Source organism: Neolamprologus multifasciatus, chromosome 10 (assembly GCF_963576455.1).
Source record: "Neolamprologus multifasciatus chromosome 10, fNeoMul1.2, whole genome shotgun sequence".
Classification (NCBI taxonomy): domain Eukaryota; kingdom Metazoa; phylum Chordata; class Actinopteri; order Cichliformes; family Cichlidae; genus Neolamprologus; species Neolamprologus multifasciatus.
The window spans coordinates 7776889-7791582 of record NC_140448.1 but is presented as its reverse complement, the minus strand read 5'-3'; the positions used below and the strand labels follow the sequence as shown (position 1 = coordinate 7791582).

The 14694-nt window shown below is 41.1% G+C and overlaps 2 protein-coding genes across 3 annotated transcripts; one reads left to right on the top strand and one right to left on the bottom strand.

Annotated features, from left to right (window-relative positions):
- Positions 1-49: 49 nt before the first annotated feature.
- emc6 (ER membrane protein complex subunit 6) lies at positions 50-1582 on the bottom strand. 2 transcript variants are annotated; one of them, XM_085175593.1, is made up of 2 exons: positions 1468-1582; positions 50-724 (listed from the first exon to the last, which is right to left on the bottom strand). In XM_085175593.1, exon 2 carries the CDS (start codon positions 689-691, stop codon positions 359-361), a length of 333 nt encoding a protein of 110 aa, XP_085031719.1. In that variant the 5' UTR covers positions 692-724; positions 1468-1582; the 3' UTR covers positions 50-358. The 2 variants fall into 2 exon arrangements, with proteins under 2 accessions (XP_085031719.1, XP_085031718.1); XM_085175592.1 differs by having other exon boundaries at positions 1387-1572.
- A 123-nt stretch (positions 1583-1705) lies between these two features.
- On the top strand, positions 1706-14079 carry shpk (sedoheptulokinase). The gene is made up of 7 exons (XM_085175575.1): positions 1706-2040; positions 2120-2261; positions 6520-6694; positions 6786-6938; positions 7089-7264; positions 8944-9144; positions 10595-14079. Exons 1-7 carry the CDS (start codon positions 1903-1905, stop codon positions 10987-10989), a joined length of 1380 nt encoding a protein of 459 aa, XP_085031701.1. The 5' UTR covers positions 1706-1902; the 3' UTR covers positions 10990-14079.
- The last annotated feature ends 615 nt before the right edge of the window (positions 14080-14694 follow it).

Genomic DNA, 14694 nt, shown 5'->3' with positions numbered 1-14694 from the left:
TTATTATTATTAGTGACACTCCCCAGTGAAGAAAAAGTGATCCAAAAAACTTCTAGAGAGATCTTTAATCCAGTCAGTAATTACATCTGCTGTTTTCTGACTTGGTTTAACTTGTGAGGATTTGATCTGTAAACCTACATTATAACTATAGTTCTCTAAGTACAGGTTAGAGTTCATTCTCTGGTAAATATGGAGGAAAGAAAAGGACAGTTAATTCTCTTAACTCATAGTTCAACATCAATAAACAGTTCACAATGGAAGCCTTTCACTAACAGCCTATCTACAACAGCAGGGCAGACAAACCTAAAGAATTACAGAGCATTAGACAAATATTTCTGAGTTATTTCGAGTAGATGTTCTAGTATACGTGCACCATCCCGTACAAGAAAGTCCAGAACAGGACATATGTGAAGAGGCCTCCGACAAGGCCTCCGGTAAAGAGCAGCCGCCGTGATTTGAAGAATTTGTTCCACCGCCGTCCGGCCTTGAGAATAAGCAGCAGCGAGAGGAGAAAGGATGATAGGAAATAAAAGATGAAGCCGTACAGTCCCGTCAGGCCAAGGATACCGGCTGTTGCTCCCGAGAGTGCAGACACAGAGGTGCGGCAGTAATCCAGCACTGCCGCGTTGCCTCTCACTGCCACTTCACTGATGAACTGTGGTCCCTCGCGCTTGGCCCCAACTCCAGCCATCTTGGCTCTGGTCGGCTACCACAGAAGGTGCTGCTGTAACATCAAAGATTAAGGCAACAATGTTAGAGCAACAGTACCTACTATGAGTTTATGTACCTCGCACAATGAGGTTTTTAATTCATAAATAATCAAAATCGAAATAACATGATGAATAGTAAGACTAATAATTTCAAATCCTAAAAATCCTGACTCGGGATGCTTTATAGAATTAACACCAAATAGAAATAAAACAAAAATAGCTCATTTAAAACATTAGAGAACGATCGGTTTTACTTTAAAAATCCATTGACAGACAATTTTCACCAGGAATAATTTAAGGGCCATCTTACTGCTGGTAATGAAGGTTATTGTATTAAAAAAGAAAGATTAAAATAAAAACTACCGATCATCATGACACTGTGGAATCAACATAAAACTACAAATCGGGACACATTAAAGCTCTCCACTCTGCGTGACAAAGAAAGCAAGTCGGGTTCGCTTAGCTATTGCCAAACTTCAAGGTGATTCAAATCCTCGTTTTGACATAAAAAGGTAAAATTGTACGACACAGACATGAGTTTTCAAACTACACAAAGCAGAGTCATACTATTGGGGGCTAAACTGCACGTCAGCTGAACTATTTTAACATTTCTACCAGTGCTAATTCTAGCAGTGCTAGCTCTCCCAGCTGCCCACTGACGGTGACAGGCTCTCACCGGAGATTAACGTAGGGACTTCCTGTCGACTCCTCACGACGCGGTCACAAAAACATAACATGCAAGATTTACTTAGCAAACTTGAATCTAAAGCAGTTACAGGAGAAGTCAGCTGCTGTCGCCAAAAGAAAAAGTGCATTCATTCTCGTTTGGATGACACTCCTATACGAAAGTCAGCCATGCTCCTGCGCAGTGCATTGTGGGAAGGATGAAGTCAGCCTCAGGAGGAGCCAATTTGGTGCATTTCTTGACAGTAAAACAGTAGGAAATTAATCTACCCTGAATAACGTTTAAGCAGGGAAGCTACCTTTGAATTTGTATTGAAGGAGACACTATGTTACATCAAAATGTAAATTCGTTATTTCACATTTTTGGCTAAAACAGCAATTTTATAACAGCAAATTCCATCTAAGTAGCAAAGAAACTTTAAACTCCTTTAATCACATGAATGCAGCAGTGTAGACTTTGGCATTTCGGTATGAAAAAAGCTCAAGGTACACGTCGTAAACATCAGTCATGTCTAACTTTATCCTGGGTTTGGACGTTGGTACCTCTTCGGTAAAAGCCGTTTTATTAGACAGAGGATGTAGAGCTATAGTTGCCAGTCAGTCTTTACCGACTGTTTCTGATTTAGCCGACGATAGCGGGATAAAGGTGAGTGCGTTCACTTGTCCCGTAATTTTAACTACAGCTCAGTAATCTAAACACCTCTGTGTGATTGTGTGTAACGCAGGCGAAAGAGCAGGACACGGGTCGGATCATAGACACTCTGGACCGGTGCATTGGCCTCCTGCCCAGAGACAAACTGCAGCATGTGTGCTGCATCGGGCTGACCGGACAGATGCACGGAGTTTTATTCTGGAAACCAAAAAGCGGTAAAGTTATTCTGCGCGCGGGCTGTGGCATTTCATCATCAGTGTGGTAACTTGTGTAACAACGGCTCTATGATTGGGGATTGTTTCTAATTTTTTTTTCACGGGAAATGAGAAAAACGTGATCAAAAACAAAATCAGGTGTCAAAGGAAAGATTAGGCATGATTTTCAGGCTCAGGTGCAGCCCTGTGCCAAATACAGATGACACTGCGCAAGAGCCAAAAGAGTCTTTGTTTGACAAAGTGACGAAACAAGTACTTCGACTCTTTACTCAAGTAAAAGTCATAATGCCAATTAAGAAATGAGTCAAATGATTTCGCACTACATTCAGGAGCCATTTCAGAATTAGAGACATTACTTTGACAGTGCTTTGACTTTTATAATACCACATAACACAGATTCTGTTTTTTTCATTGTCTACCTCTTTCCTGGGACCCAGCTGTGGTAGGGTCAAAGAGCGAAGGTAGAAAATGGATAGATTTTAAGATCTACAAATTAATAAATAACTAAAACATTATCATGAATGTAATGAAGTGCAGTCCTCACTTACATCTCACCATTGATCCTATCTATGCCCTGATCCAATGGCATGAAGCAATGTGTGATTAATGGTGCTCCAGTCTAATGGTAAATTGTGAGTGGGGAGTAGTTGATCATGTTTTAGGACCTTTACCACCCGATGTCCCTTCTCTGAACACAACCATCAGGGATTCAGGAAACATACTGTGTGTATCAGTGTAATCTTAATTCTTGTATCTTGGATACATTCATTTAGGTGGAGGATGGAAACATTTGTGTAAAGATGGATGAATTATACCAGGATCATCACAGATTAGGTACTGAAGTGATGCAAATCTTAGATAGATTGGAGAGAATTTTCTTAGGGTGTTTACAGCCACACATTTGGACACTTATACAGCTTACACTAGGACACACTGGAAACATGTACACCTCCTGCAAAGCTGTCTTGACTTACCATGTAATCACCATTTAAAAGTCCTATAGTTTTCTGACTATCGCGCTGTTTATCAATAGAATATTTTCATTTATTTTCACTAAGTAATTATTTCCTCACTTGTCAATTTGATCTCTTCCCAAGATATTTTAATCTTTCCACACTGCCAAACACTCTGGAACCCATTTTTTTAGCATCTGTGTATTCAGTATCAGGGTTCATAAGGGTGCTTGCTTACATTTCAGATGTGGTGCTTAAAAGTGCTTGAAAGTGTAACTGTATTTCATTCACCACAAATAACTATCTCATTGATTTTTTTTTTTTTTTTTTTTTATCAGATAGAGAAATAAAATGAGTCGCAAAATGTAAAAGCAAAATTTCTCTGCCTGGGCTGCCTTGCACCTCTGTGGCTGTCTGTTTCAATATGTGACCCGCCTCTCCCCCTAACTGTTGGGATGAGTGCGCTAACATACCTGCAGTTGCTGTTTTAATGAGTGTTTGATGGAAAACGACAATGACGGAGTTTGCGCTCTCCAGTCACATGATAGATGAGTCCTAGTAAATAATTTTCCAGTACATGTACGTTACACGTGCTAATTTTTAAAATTATGATTATTATTTTGCTAGCTATCAAACTCGCTGGAGAAATGTTTGAAATGCAATGAGTGTGATGCAATACGGCAGCGCTATTATACAGTTAGTTATGGCATGGAGATTTATGGAATATGCTGTGAACTTAGCTAACATTACTTAGCAGTAGCAGTAATATGAGTTACTTTACTCATGTGAAAGCTTTAAACTAGGGCTGGGTGATATTGCCTAAAAATCATATCTCGGTATAATTTGAAGCATGTGCGGTAACGATATATATTGCGATATATTCTTTTCTTCTGTATAACGTATTTTCCACATTATAAGGCACACTTAAAATCCTTTAATTTTCTCAAAAATTAAGAGTGTGCCTTATATATGAATTCTGGATTGCCAGAGCATTACGGCTGCCATAGTGAGGAGCTTCGCGGAGTAATCTGTGTCCAAAACCTCGTCCCTTTCATGTCCCAAAGTCAAACTAACACTAAGAGTTAAAAACGGTCTAAATTCTTTCATCTTTAATAAAATCATCAGCGTTGCTGCTTTATCAGGTGTAACAATTAAGTTTAACATCCAGGCATCCATGAAAACAGAATTTATTAAATTTAACGGAGTTAGAAGTTAACAGGAAGTTAGCTCGCTAGTTTACACCTAAACATGACATACCATGTTCTGACTGAGAGATTTTTGAAACTAATTAAAACGTACAGCTCTGCTACCACTTCCAACATAAATGAAGACAGAAAACTAAACAGCAGTGGCGTTTGCAGGGTTACTGAAGTTGGACTACCTGGTATATAATGTTGTGCTATGTGATTGCTAGCGACACAGCTATGTTAGCATAACATTAGCACAGTGAAGCTGGAGGGTGAACGCCAACTTTTTTATCCACTTGATAAAAGTTAACGTGAGGGATTCTGGTGGTCAGGGACAAATGCAATCGCATAGCAGGATGCTATACACGGGCCAAACTTCAGTCAGGAGAACAACTGCAATTATTCATCCACAATACGAGGTTAGTTATTAATATACTTCAACAATATGGGAATAAAACAGCTGCGAGAGAATTCAACATTAATGAATCAATGTTACGGAAGTGGAGGAAGCGCAGTTTTTGGCTTTCCCCATATTTCAAAAGTGCTTCATCTCTTTGCTATGACTGTCGCCCGGCATAATTTGCAGATGATAATGGTTGTAGCAGCTGCGATGCTTTCGACCAAAACAGGCGCAGCTTGATGACATCATCGACATGCGCTATCGCGATAGAGCGGTATAGTCAAAATCTCTATTGTTGGCCAAATTTATATCGTTTCTATCATATATCGTTTATATCGCCCACCCCTACTTTAACCATTTAGCCAGTTACATAATTTAAGGCTTTCTGATTAACCCTCTAGGGTTGACGGACTAAGTGTTAGTTTCAACTCTAAATAAAACAGTGGTGTTTACAGCGAAAAGAAACCGTAAAAACTGTGTTTTCTACGGACAGCAGTAGCAAACACTCTCTGCTTGGGAGTGAAAAAAAAGAAAAAGTGGAAAAATGTGCCATGTTGACCAATCAAAAATTATATGGCAACATATGGCATTTGGTTGTTTAGAAAGAGGGCGAAGTTTTAGGAGTGACACCGGCGAGAGAAAGCGAGTGAGCGAGTGAGTTTTGATACATGATAGATTTGTGACGTTTACTGTGTTTGGACTCAAGTTAGTGTGTTGTCTTGTGTAGTTAATGTGTAGTGTAGTCGTTGTTTTGTTTTGTGTGTCACTTCTACTAGTGAATGTCACAGTTGCTGCAAAAAAAGCCACCAAAGGCAGATGTAAACGCTGTCTCCACATGGAAAACAGAGGAGTGACACACCTGCTGTCATACCTGCAGGGTTTATCCCTGTGCTGTTCTCCTCTGTCTTATAGTGGACACAAACTATTTTTGGAGTTGCATATATAATTTGTGTGTCTTCTTATTTGATGCAGAACACCTCATTGTTCTCTAAATAGTTTTAAATGGTTATATAAAAAACGTCTGAGCCATGGCTGCATTTTTAGGTAAATAGTAACATATAACTTTGTTGTTTGCAAAACTTGTGCATATTTTCAAAAAATGTACAATTTCTATTTGCATTTCAAGTTATGAAAATGATTCGTAAAACATGTTTGTGTTTTTTACAGTCAAAAATATAACTTTTTTCTACTCATATTTTAAATTTTGTCTGAATTTAGATCAGTTGTGCTTATACAGTATGTCAAAATGTGAAAATAACAGATTGGCAAGATAAACCGTTTTTAAAGGCGAAATATAGAAGACAAATCAAAAGTAGTCAAAAAACGACCAGTTATACCCTGAACCCCAGAGGGTTAAAGGCTAAAAGCAAAGTTGTCACCAAGTACTTTTTATATTTGTGTGTATTGTTGCAGATTTTTAAGTATTAACTTGGTGCCTTTGGGTGAAATAATGGTAATATGAGGGACCGATCCATATGGTCACAAAGAATAGCGACAGATTTGTGTAGAGTATCTGTATAGAGTGGTATCTAAAATAAGCATGCAGTTTAGTTTGACTAATGTTTAAGTGGATCCAGAGGCTTTAGAACAACATTGACTGATAATAGGACAGGGCAAAGGACAGAGTCTTTCAAGAACACAGCAGTCAACATAACAACTCAAACAAGGGTTGTATTAAAGTTGTAAGCACTCAGTTGACTGTCTTTTGCACCTCCCAGGTTGCGTCTGGTCCAATAGTGATTCCTTAACAGCCAAAGACACCAGTCAGCTGATCACCTGGCAAGATGGACGTTGCAGCAATGACTTCCTCACCTCTCTTCCCAGACCAGACTCTCATCTCAGCATCGCCACGGGGTTTGGCTGTGCAACAATCTTCTGGTACATGAAACACAAGTAAGCCCACATCTTTAAAAATAAATACATTATAAATAAATACATTTTGCAATTGTGATACAAAAGCTGAAGCTGTGTGGTTTTGCCGCAGACCCAAATTCCTTGAGGACTTTACGGTTGCAGGTACCATCCAGGACTATGTGGTGTCCATGCTGTGTGGTTTGGACGGTTGTGTCATGACACCTCAGAATGCAGCCAGCTGGGGCTTCTTCAACACGTCATCCAATCAGTGGAACGAAAACATGTTTGTATAGTGTTGAACGTCCTTCCTTTTTTTACTCTTGATGCACATACTGCATGAAAACTGTTGTGCATGTTTGGTTTGCAGCCTAACACTTTTTGCATCAGTGCAAGCATACGTAACAAGCACTGTATGTGTGTGTGTGTCCTCTAGTCTGAAGGGTGCTGGCTTCCCTTTGCACCTGCTTCCTAAGTGTGTGCCATCTGGTAGCTTGGCAGGAAAGACCTGCTCTCAGTGGCACGGCATCCCTGCTGGCACGCCAGTAGGGGCCGCGCTAGGAGACTTCCAGTGCTCCGTCTACTCCTGCATGAGCGAACGGACAGATGCAGGTGAAACAGGATATCCATTTATCTCTCTTAATGAACTAAATGCACAATGTTCTCACAGTTGATTGTGGATCTGCATTTATAAGTTCATTCAGATTCGGATAACTTTATTAATCCCAAAAGGGGAATTTGTTTACAGCTTAGCTGAATCACAAACCACACTATTGCCTATTGTAGCCAACCTTTACATGGAGGAAGTAGAATGTAAGGCTCTTGGCTCTTTCAAAGGGAGAGTACCCAGCCACTGGTACAGATATGTAGACGACACCTGGGTCAAAATCAAAACACAAGAAGTGGATCCTTCACTGAGCACATTAATGCTGTGGATAAAAACATCAAGTTCACCAGGGAAGGCACAAAGGATGACTGTTTGTCTTTGCGAAAAAGAGAATGGCAACCTCAACATTGAAGTTTACCGGAAACCCACACACATGGACCAGTACCTCCTCTTTGACTCCCATCACCCTCTGGAACACAAACTTGGGGTAATCAGGACCCTACACCACCGGGCAGAACATGTTCCCTCTAAGCCTGAAGGAAAAAAGAAGGAACACACACATGTAAAGGAAGCACTTAAAACATGTGGTTATCCTAATTGGGCGTTTATAAAGTCAGCAAAGATGCACAGAAAAGAAGATCAGACACCAGCGAGGGAGGATAAGAAAGACAGACGCAACAACATTGTCATCCCCTATGTAGCTGGTGTATCAGAGAAACTCAGGAGGCTCTTCTCCAAGCACGACATCCCAGTGTACTTCAGACCCAGCAACACGCTCAGACAAAAACTGGTTCACCCGAAAGACAAAACTCCTAAACACAAACTTAACAACGTGGTATATGCTGTACAGTGCAGCGAGGAATGCCCAGACCTCTACATCGGAGAGACCAAACACTTCACACATGGCACACATAGAAGAGCCACCTCCACGGGACAAGACTCAGCAGTCCATCTGCATCTAAAGGACAAAGGTCACTCTTTCGAGGATGCCAATGTTCACATTTTGGACAGAGAGGACAGATGGTTTGAAAGAGGAGTGAAAGAAGCCATTTACATCCACTGTGAGCGACCATCTTTGAACAGAGGTGGTGGTTTACGACACCAACTGTCTGCCATCTATAATCCAGTTTTGAGATCCCTTCCCAGACGCCTTAACGCCCACTCACATCCTGGGCCATCTGACCTCAGGAAATCACATGATAGGGTGGGGCCAGGTTTCACAATGAGCTCACCCGAAACCCTGGCTGATTGTAACCCACACCCGCTTTCACACCTTGGCTCATGTGATTAGGTAGAGGATCATCAGGGGGTCCTTTGTCCCTCTTTGGGGGGAAGCTCCCACTGGGTTTAAATCTGGGGCTCTCCACCATTTGACTCTTAGAACTGAAGAAGCTTCTCGGATGAGAGGTGAAACGTCTTCAAGCAACTCAAAGAAGTTCAGACGCTTTTCTTTCCAAGCTCCTTAGACTGCGATGACCTGGATGACTGAGAACCTTCACAGACACAAACCACACTGTTGCATGTCAAGTGAGAGATCAACAAACAATGAGGTCGAGGAAAAAAATCCAATATAAAACTTATTGTAGCTGACTTAGGGGTTTATATTTCAGGACAAACACATCACTAACCATCACAGCTAATTCTCTTTAGCTGACAGTTTGTTTCTTTTTTTCAAATTTCCCAGTCCTTAACATAAGCACTTCAGCCCAGCTGACCTACGCCATGCCAGCTGACTTCAAACCTCCAGATTCTCCTCAGCCCGCCTCGTCCATCTCCTACTTCCCTTACTTTGAGTCCACATATTTGGCTGTTGCAGCATCGCTCAATGGAGGGAATGTGTTGGCAAGTTTTGTGGAGATGCTGACTTCCTGGATGAGAGAGCTTGGTTTGTATTCTTCTTCTATTTTCTAGACCTTAATCCATCGTCATCCCTCTCAGGAAAACCAAACAGTGCAGGCTGACTTGCAGATGGACACAGACACTGTGATGCCACACATTAGTTTTATTTTTTAATCATGATTATTACAAAAGGCTTAAAAAAGTAGAATAGTAAAGTCAAGTACAATATAACGAAACAAATTATTTCAACAGTTTCATATTCATATGGTGACAACTTCACTAAAAATCCTACCCCCTCTTTACTCTAAAACAGATTAAAATGTAAAATTGCGCAACACATTGTGTATTGATAAGATTTGTGAGACCAAAAACCTCAATAAGAAAATGTTTACTGACACTTTGCATAAACCAGGATATTTTAAGGCGGATACCAATATTCAGGGTTGAAAAAGCAGTATTTTGGCCATTTCTTTTCTCTTTTCAGGCACAAATCATAAACAGATTTCCCTAACGTTTGTTATGCGTAGTTATTTATGTAATTATTTAACCTAACTGCTCGGATTAGCTGGATGTTGTGTTTGTGGCTTTCCAAAGAAGTGTGTTGCCAACAACACGAGCTCCCACTGGTGTGAGCTATGTAATTTCAAAACTCAAGACATGGTTGAAGGATGTTTCTTCTGTCTCTTCTTTAGTTTTTACATGTTTTTATTCATCAGCAGTTATAATATTGATACAGATAGATCAGCAAATAGCTAATGCCAGCTGACATTGTTGATTAATCCTAGTCTTAGTCATACAAGTGAGCAGCAGGGACATGTTAACATAGACTTTTTTTTACAACTGTTTTAACCAGATGGACCGCTCCCTGTTGGCCATTAGGAAAATGTAGTTTTAAGGTATATCTACATTATCTTCACATTTCACACTTGATGATTACGCTGTGTCCATTATTTATGTACAGTCTTTACATAAAACCTATAACTAAAGGGAATGGCGCTATAGACACCAGGTTTAAAACTATGGCATATTCTGATATACAGAAAGTTTTATCTGCTGCTTAATCAGGTTTTATGTGAGCTCATTTGGAAAGATCCATGTACACCTCACATGCTCATATACTTAACATATTCATAGAGATGATAAATGACACCTCTCTAAACTCGTTACTGGAGATGCAAGAACCAAAATACATCCCAGCTTTATTCAGAAACGTTGGCAAACAGTTCTAGGGAAAGGTTATACTTGCAGATCAACAATCAAAGCTGCTTAAAGATGAAAGCAAAGACCAGAGACGGCACAGAGATTAGAGAGCACTGACATTAAATCTCTTAAGTTAATGAATCATGAATGCAATAAACAAAATAACAACTGTAGAACAGTTAAACTAAAGTCTGCACAGATAGATGACACTAAAATGCCCCCCTCTGCTGCACCCCCCCCCCCCCCCCCCCCCCCCCCCCCCCCCCCCCCCCCCCCCCCCCCCCCCATCCCCACAGGTGCAGAGCTGAGTGACTCGTGCTTATACGAAAAGCTGATTCATTGTGCCCTGAAACAGGAAACCAGCAACCTGAGGGTGAGTCCTACTCTCTTGGGAGAGAGACATGACCCTCTCTGCCTGGGCCACGTGACTGGCATCTCCACCTCCAATCTCTCCCTGGGTCATGTGATCAGGGCTCTCTGCCATGGAGTCCTGGACAACATCACCTCGATGATGCCTGTAGAGCATCTGCAGCAGGCGGGGGTCCGTAGGATTGTGGGCAGTGGAAGCGCGCTCGCTCGGAACGAAGTGCTAAGACAGGAAGTGGAGAAGGCGTTCCCTCTGCAGGTGGTATACGGACAGAACGCAGACTCTGCTTTGGGCGTGGCATTGATTCTCTGTGACCGCCTTTGAATTGGACTCGCTATCCAGTTCTGTCTGTTTACATGACTGAGAATTTTGCACATCAACTAAAGCTGACCCTAACAAATCTTACACAGCTCATTTTGAATCTTAAAGCAAAGGTTGTGTTTGACAGGACAGAGATCCAATGTTAGCAATTTTATAGGACCAAAAGATGGAAGATGTTCGTGAAAGCTCAAAGATTTTACTGTGACTGAACAGCTCTCATCGATATACTGGGTATTTCTGATATTTGGGGTTGGATTTTGTTACAGTGTAAGTCACAATCAAAGGACGGCATCTTTTTCCTAGACCTAGCTGCTCTTCATTCATCAGGAAAAAAGTCAGGCCTCTGTCACTTAGCTTTACAGCTTCTTAATATATGCTGACAGATGCATTAAATGATAGAGGCAACAAATTCAAACTTGTTAACTGTAGGTGTCTGAAATAAAATAATGACATGGAGAGAAATCACAGTGAGTTGGAATGCTTTAAAGCTTCTGCATAATTTATGTGCCCTGAGATGAAGATGCAATCAACATGTCAACACTGAAGCAGAAAACAGCATGTTGAGGTGCCTTCATTTTAGGTGTCTGGGACAGATTAATTTGTAGTTTCCTGTGGGATGGGTGTTTCCTTTTCAGCTGCCTGATTGAAACAGGTCGAATCTTTGTGTGTTTGTGGGTTAAGTATTTCAAAACACTGATTGATCAGAATTCAGTCTGATCATGAAGCGCAGATTACCAGGGTGATCCACGCTTGGTTTAGAATCAACCAGTGTCATAATAGCAGAAATCCAATGGAATGGTTTCATTTTTAGCACCTTTTTTCATTCATATACTGCAGTTTGTCTTGAGAATGATGAGAGACTTGAGTGTTTGTTTCAGTGTAGACTCTCACAGTGTCTGTCAATCGCACTGTCACAGCTTGGCTCACATGCTCAAAACGGAGGTAGTAACTAGTAATGAATCTTTTAACTAATTGGGCCCAAGTGTAGCTCATGCAGCCAGTTACTTCTACAAGTAACGGCACTATAACCACAGCAGAGACACCTAGTGGCTGGGGGTTGTCACACTCTTCCTAAACACCAGCTGAATCCAAATCATTGCTTTCCCCCCCATTTACACTACTGCATATAAAATAGTTTTACTCAGTTACAATGTCTCATTTTCAACCACACTCTGTTGTATCATGTTCACCAAGTTTACTGCAACAGCCTCCCCAGTCAGTGCTCAGGAAACCTGGTGCTTGGAATAGGCACTTGAAGAGTAGGCTGGAAAAAATGAAGGAGCTGGAAAGCTACCAGAAAACTGAGTATAGTCTCAAGAATAAGTTACTCTTGACAAAGCACCACAAAACATCAAATCACTGGTTTATCTCAGTTGGATGAGCAGGCAACTATATGGCGCGTGGCTGAGAGTGGCCTGCCCAGGTTCGAATTTGACCTTCGGCCCTTTGCCACATTTCTCTCTCTCTCTTTCCCATCAATCTTCACTGCATCTGTCTAATAAAGCAAAAATAAAAAATAAATGTATATACATATATATACAAAAACCCCATAAGATCCCCGATGTGATGGATGTCTGAGCTGTATGATTGCAAAAACAAAAGCCAGTGCATTTGGACAACAGAATGAGTGCAGGAAATCGAATGAGTGAAAAAGGCTGATGTGTCACTTGCTCTGTTAGGGGAACTTGCTAGTTCAGTACATCAAGTTTACTGACAAACTGAGCTGAACCCACCCTGTTCACGCAGTCTTCCATCCATGGTAGAGGATAAGCATCTGGTTTAGTCAACCCCCTTTCCAGTAATTGGTACAGAATCCGGGAGTTGTTGGCTGTATCCACCAACAAACAGGGAGAAGCCCAGCTTGAAGATGAAGGTTCACAATACTATTATTGAACATATACTGAATTTCCTTCTCCGTCACCTTCTCTTTTCTTTCCCAGAAAGTCTTAAAATGCCAGTGAATCAGTTGTGCGTCACCCACATCAATGCCATGCTCTGTTAGATGTGTTTGAGTTTGACAAACGAATAATCATTCATGATGACAGACAGCTTTGTGAACGGGCTTCCAATTTACAGAGGGTGCTTCCTCGGCAGGCTTTCACTGGATGGGTTTACCACATCACCCTCATGTGCCAGTGAATCCATGCTTCCCACTGTGCTGTGGTATGTCTTCCCCAGTTTTACAGGGCTGGGACACCATGATGTAATGGGGTTTAAGCAGATTAATATGACAAAAATGAATTTAAAAAACAAATAGTTATACTCTGAATTTTGAATGGCAAAGGGACCATAAAGTGCCCTGAAATGAGACACCACCAAATGGCAGCAGAGCTAAAACCTGCTCACCTGGACCGAACTGGTGCAGTTTGGCTTTTGGATAATTAAGATGCTTCATTTCTATAATCCAGAACCGGATTCACTATCTCAATGGGGAGATAAACAAAATCCCGAAGCAAACTTATGGGTCCTGGCAACGTGTGACCAAATACCATCTCATTTAGACTAAACCCAGTAATGAGTTGAATTACATCCCTGGCAGCCACCAACAAACAGCCATGGGGCTTTCCCAAACCTGACATAACTCACATTACCCCCACAGCAGAGTCTTCAAAGTTTGATGGAAGCAATAAAGTGTCCCTTGGCTCTGAATGTGATTATGCCTTACTCAGACTCGTTTCAAAATTTGAGTAAACAGTTGTGATGAAAAGTTTGAGGGCTGAACAATCTGTATCACCTTTACGATAATTGTGGCGGGAACGTAAGAGCTGAAACCCTCGAGCCTAGTGAAACAGCTAGAACCGTCAATGACACCTGCAACCTTGGATGTGCCTCCTAGACAACCTTTTTTGACAAAACACACAAAAAAAACCCCTCCCCAACAGACCAGAGAGAATCCACATTCCATCAGGGACAGAACAGCAGCTGCACCTTATACAGACTCACACACACCAGGCACAGGCCCAGCCAAGCTCAAAGCCAGATGAATCACAAGCCGAGGACAGCTCAGTGACCATAACTTTCAGCAAAACAGTAACATTAACAGTAACATTAAGTAACAACATTTTTATTTACTACATGTCAGAATCTCCCAAAGAGCCAGATCTCCCAAAGAGCCAGATCTCCCAAAGAGCCAGATTGCTCTGGTCTTTATAAGACCAGAGCATATAGATAATGGCTTTAAAATGGAAAGCTAATTGCTCCAACAATCGAAACTGCAAAATGACTAGCCCCATTTGCCCCAGTCTGTCTGACAGGATACTACAGAACAGAGGAGACTAGACGAGGTTGTAATTAGCAGAGAATCTTTTATTTTAAGGAAAGCAAGAGCAGCATGTGTAGAAAGGAGAGAATTTCTTCTCCAATCAGCTCCTGTTGAACAAAGCACCTACTGCCTTGGGGGGTCATTGCAGCATCCTTTAACTGACCTGTAAGAGCCATGGGAAATCTTCTTTCTGATGGTTGCTCTTTATTCACCTCTTCTGAGATTCAACCTTAATTTGACCTTTAACTTAGTATATGTTCTACTCAAAAAGTTCATGGATGTCCTTTGTTTGTTTTTTTAATATTCCTTTTCATACTTGTTGTCATTTGGTTTAAGGAGATACGATTATGATTATGAAGATTAAAAGTCATCAACCAGTTAAAGAGAAAACCTGTTTGTCAAGTCTATAGCTTCATATTTTACTATAATCACATAAACACAGTTTT

Excerpts from the sequence above, each read along its gene's own strand:
- emc6 (XM_085175593.1), bottom strand. The coding sequence starts at position 691 with ATGGCTGGAGTTGGGGCCAAGCGCGAGGGACCACAGTTCATCAGTGAA.
- shpk (XM_085175575.1), top strand. The coding sequence starts at position 1,903 with ATGTCTAACTTTATCCTGGGTTTGGACGTTGGTACCTCTTCGGTAAAA. Across the intron at positions 2,262-6,519 it reads ATTCTGGAAACCAAAAAGCG|GTTGCGTCTGGTCCAATAGT; the intron begins GTAAAGTTATTC and ends TGCACCTCCCAG. Across the intron at positions 9,145-10,594 it reads TTCCTGGATGAGAGAGCTTG|GTGCAGAGCTGAGTGACTCG; the intron begins GTTTGTATTCTT and ends CCATCCCCACAG.